Source organism: Mixophyes fleayi, chromosome 3, assembly GCF_038048845.1.
Source record: "Mixophyes fleayi isolate aMixFle1 chromosome 3, aMixFle1.hap1, whole genome shotgun sequence".
NCBI classification, from domain to species: Eukaryota; Metazoa; Chordata; class Amphibia; order Anura; family Limnodynastidae; genus Mixophyes; species Mixophyes fleayi.
In genome coordinates this window covers 100,401,565-100,406,427 of record NC_134404.1, presented here as the reverse complement: position 1 = coordinate 100,406,427, position 4,863 = coordinate 100,401,565, and the positions used below count along the sequence as shown (strand labels likewise).

The window sequence follows — 4,863 nt, the reverse complement described above, 5'->3', positions numbered from 1 at the left end:
AGTACAGAAGATTCACACATAATCTGTTGGATATAACTTCATATAGATTTGATTATATTACCAGCACTTTTTATTGCCTAATTAGCGAGTCATGAGTCCATGTTACATTATGTTATGCATTTATTTATATACCTTAATTACATCAGTAGTGTGGTATCTTAATTTGAATATCAATATTGAATATACTTATCACATTAGTAAAAGTACAAACATTCATAGAAAACTTTCCATACATTTGGATAGTCTTCGGTTGTTCTTTGAAAAAATAGACTGTGATTGTATGATGAAACAAGGGTCACACTAACCCTGCTGCCACTCAGTGAGAAATCATCAACATTCGTATAAATGACATAATTGACTATCTGTATCATTCCTTTACAGTTCAAAAGCAGCTGAATGCATTTACATTAGTAAATAATTCAAATTTTAAAAATTCTGAAGCATAGCAATCAATCTCTTAGATGATAGCGTTAGTCTTCAAGTGAATACAGTAAAAAACCTGAGAAGATGGAGGTGGATTCATCAGAAATCAATTCACTCTGGGCAACACTTAAAGCCTGAAGCCAGATCTCATCATCTTCCCTAAGATGAAGCAGAACAGATCCAGACGCTTGACAAACATTATTCTCAGACTGCCAGGTTCGTGTCTGTACAACGATTTTCCCATTGTGAGTGAGGCCAACAATTACAGACTGATATGATGAACTTATTTGATATGTGAAAAAGTAGATACCTTCAACATTGGCAACAAATATCCCGGAGTTTACATTGTATGGTTTATTTTCATTAACAAAAACCTTATCAAACCTCATTGGGTGTCTTGGTAATAAAATATTCCTGTTTCCTCTGAAAGCCACTGAAAATGCAATGTTTTCATGTTCTGCACAGACTCCTTTTGGTCCTCTTTCTCCTTTTCTCCCAGGTATTCCTGGTGGCCCACTGTAGCCTGGTGGCCCCGTAGCTCCAGGTATTCCTCGATCACCTTTCAGGCCAGCAGAACCCCTTTGTCCCATAGGTCCTTGTGGGCCAACTTCCCCAGGAATTCCTGGTATACCATCAAACCCCATCGATCCTTTTTCTCCAGGGTCACCTTTAGTTCCCATGTCACCTTTTATACCTTTATTGCCTGGTTCACCTTTGTTACCTCGCAATTCTATGGTGCCGTCATTAGCAGTGATTCCTTGTTCTATTTTTTCACAGAGAACACAGTTGACTCCTGGTTCACCTTTTGGCCCAATAGGGCCGGTCTCTCCCTTACCACCTTTTCTTCCAGTTTCTCCTTTAGGACCTTGCAGTCCAAGTTCTCCCTTAGCACCTTCCAATCCCTGAGGTCCCCTTTTACCAATTTTCCCTGGATGCCCTACAAAATTAGAAAAAGTTAAATATTACACTTCACAAGATAGTAAACAAATCATTGAACGTAATCTTTTGGTGGTATGTGTTACAATAGAAAATTGAAATTACAGTAGCACAAATAAATAATATAGGTTTATACTTTTGTTATTTTTTTATGAAGCTAGCGAAATATAAAGAGGAGAGTGTTCAAAGGATTCTGGAAGCATATCTAAAAGTGGAGAAAAATTGGATGACAGGTATAATTGAATGAATGAATTGTTGTTTTTGCACTACTCTTTATAAATTTTAAATACATCTGCTAATTAAACGAATAAAACATAGTAACAAGTTTTCATTTTACAATGGGTTATACATCCAGAAATAGTGCTTCAGGTGCATAGTACACAGATTCCAACACTATATAAGATCAGAGCTGTAACAATGAAGGAAGCAGATATTCATGTGACATTTTGTAGTATACTTTGTGGAGTACTTGTACACATTTACAATTGCATTGGGGAGATGTTTCTGTATAAATCTTTGTTACTGTTTAATTGCAATTGGAAAGTATACATTTAAGAAAAAGTTTCAGTGTTTAAATGAAGTCACTTAGTGGGCATATACTGTGGTGTCTGTAAATATACACTTGAGTAAACGTCATATATGTACATTATGAAGTATATTTCCCATTGTAAATCATAGGTAGACCAATTGTGGATCTCTAGTTATTGTTGGACTACAGGTTCCAATAGGTCAAGCAGCCTCTGTCTAACAGGGCATGCTGGGACTTATTCCTTAAACAGATGACGAGTTACATGTTGCCCAATCATGGTTTAAACACTTGCAAAGTATGGATTAGCATCAGCGTAAATAAAATAGAACTGTGTATATCTGTCTGTCTGCTCTGCCAGTTTTCTAGTGATTTAGAATACAACTCTTTTTTCTAGCTAAACATACCTATTACATGTCCTCTAAATTCCCATGTGATCTGATGTCTGTGACATACAGCTTGTCTTATCTCTCACAAACTAATGAGACATGATACATGATGCCATTAACAGGTAAAATTACCTGGGTCCCCTCTGTCACCTTTGTCTCCCTTTTGTCCTTCGGGTCCGGGAATATTACAGGAGCACTGTTTTCCTGCTGTACTGTTTTCCATTGGTATTTCCAAGTAAGATTCAAAGTGTTCATCAAATGGATAGTCTTTGTTGGAGTCTAGTAATGGGATTAAGGTGCTATTGTTCCCAGTCTCTTTGGAAGCACTATCTAATGCAGTGACAGCACTCTCAGTGATGGGCATGCTGAATACATCCAAACTAATTGGCTGCGTGGGATCAATACTTGTTGTAGATAGTTCCTGTGGTTTAATATTATTTTCCACTCCACCTGTCGCATTCTTTAAAACAGGGGTCACTGTTGATGTTATAGCAGTCTGGGAACTTACTTTAGTCCCACCATCTGTGACTGGATCAGTTTCAGTTCTCTCAAGGTCTAGCTCAAGAGGAACAGTAAATGCTTGTTCGGGTTCCTCAGTTTTAGTATCATTCAGTGACTCCATTGTAAAGAGCGGGCTCGATGTGAGGCTAAATATTGCAGAACTTTTGGTATACCATAAACTGCATATTAATATTTCTATTACTAAAGTGGACGGCATGCCTGTAATTTAAAATAAGGAAGAGTGGTTATTTCAATAGAATATCATTAATCTAACTGAAAGTGTATATCTACTTAATAGACTATAATCATCAGATTCACATTGAAATTACAATATATGTTATAACTGCATAACACTGCAAGTATATGTAACACATTTTAATAGCACATAGCTTTTGTAGTAAAATAGCAACAAACAAACATCAATAAAAAAAAGAATTCTGCTCATCTTAGTTGTACTAAAATCATTTCTCTTCACTTATAAATTTACTTTTAATCTTGACAATTTGTTCCTATTAACTACACCCAGGTCAGTTTAATACAAAACCAAAGCATAGTGATTTAATGCTATGTACATTATATCCCCATCCTCTGTATATCTGACCATATGTGACATTTTCTTTACACAATTTAAAACACTGGTAGCCTTTATGAAAACTGGCAAAGTTACCCATAGCGACCAACTAGACATTTTATATTCCAGATTGCACTAGAAATATGGCCCCGCCTGTATATTATAGAAGTTTTCTGAACAACATTGTACAGGCGGTGCTTCCTTCCATTACACCCTTAAGAGCAAGAATAAGTGCCGGTTCTCAAAGTAACGTGATTCTGTGCTGGCAGAATGTTAAATGGTCGCAATGATTGCAAGTCAGTTTTTTAAACAATCGATATTTACAGCATGTCGGTGTTCCGAAACTAGCTGGGAAGATGTCGGGCTAAGTGTTGTCGCGGTAGTCATGTTCACTGTCCAGTACAAAACCCAGTTGTAAATATAAAGATCCACTTTTTTTAAAGCAAAGTAACATAACATAGGGACATAGTAAATCAGAGTAGTAACAATGAATAAAGCAGTTATTAATGTCACTTTGGAATAAGGTAACCTTAATCTCATGATAGATAATAAACTATTCCTTAGTCATGAAACTAAGGAATCATATAATCATCTTAGATGATTTTCAGCTGCAGACATCATGGCTCCTGCTGGTTTAAGTATTCCGGACAGGAGTCAGAAAGAACTGACCGCAGCAGAACAGAGAGAGACAAGAATATGGTGTGATCAGCAATGCAGCACAATGACCCTTCTGAAGTATTGAGAGGGCCATTAGAAAGGAAGATAAGGGACGTATAAAAATAGAATAAAAAGCCTCCTTTATAAAGTTACAAAGCTTAAATTTAGTTTATGTTAAGCAAAACAATGTAAAATAATAAAGGTTTAGATGCCCTAATGTGTTACAACTTCCAATCCGTGCCCAACATCTAGACATAGACTGACCATTACAGATAAAGTAGCATATTTCAAAATAATTGTGCTGTCATAATGTTTCAAATATTTAAGAACGTATATCGCTTTGATAGATTTTCCATACTGTTAGATTTATTTTACAAATTGTTTTTCAGTCTTCAAAATATATTCAGCACCCACACAAACATCATTTACCTGTAAAGAGACAAGAAAATAGTTGACCTTCCGACTTGACGTTCTCCTTTGTAGAGATGCACATTGATCGGAGTGGTATTAAATAAAGGATAATGAACAAAGGCCATTTGTACTGCACAGTGAAATTGGTGGCCCTTTAACTGTTTCATATATATAAGTATAATCACAATACTTAACAGGGTCTATAGAGCCCCTAATGTAACCCATCTAGTGTTCTTTGTTCTGTAATTACAATTGATATTACAGAACTATTAATACTCTTCCATTAGTACAGAAAATGTTCCTTGTTATACCACGATGAAAGCATATAATTTTCCAGGAAACTGTGCAAGTGATCTGCAAGCTATCAATTATAAAGCCATATTAAATGAATATATACTTTGCTGGCATTTCACGTGCTGGACAGTATATATTTATCTTTCATGTGCTAC

At 35.9% G+C, this 4,863-nt stretch overlaps 1 protein-coding gene across 1 annotated transcript; it reads right to left on the bottom strand.

Moving 5' to 3' along the window:
• Positions 1-470: 470 nt before the first annotated feature.
• LOC142143165 (uncharacterized) lies at positions 471-2,992 on the bottom strand. Its single transcript, XM_075200876.1, has 2 exons — positions 2,407-2,992; positions 471-1,360 (listed from the first exon to the last, which is right to left on the bottom strand). The coding sequence occupies exons 1-2, from the start codon at positions 2,990-2,992 to the stop codon at positions 471-473; spliced, it is 1,476 nt and encodes a 491-aa protein (XP_075056977.1).
• Between the last annotated feature and the right edge of the window lie 1,871 nt (positions 2,993-4,863).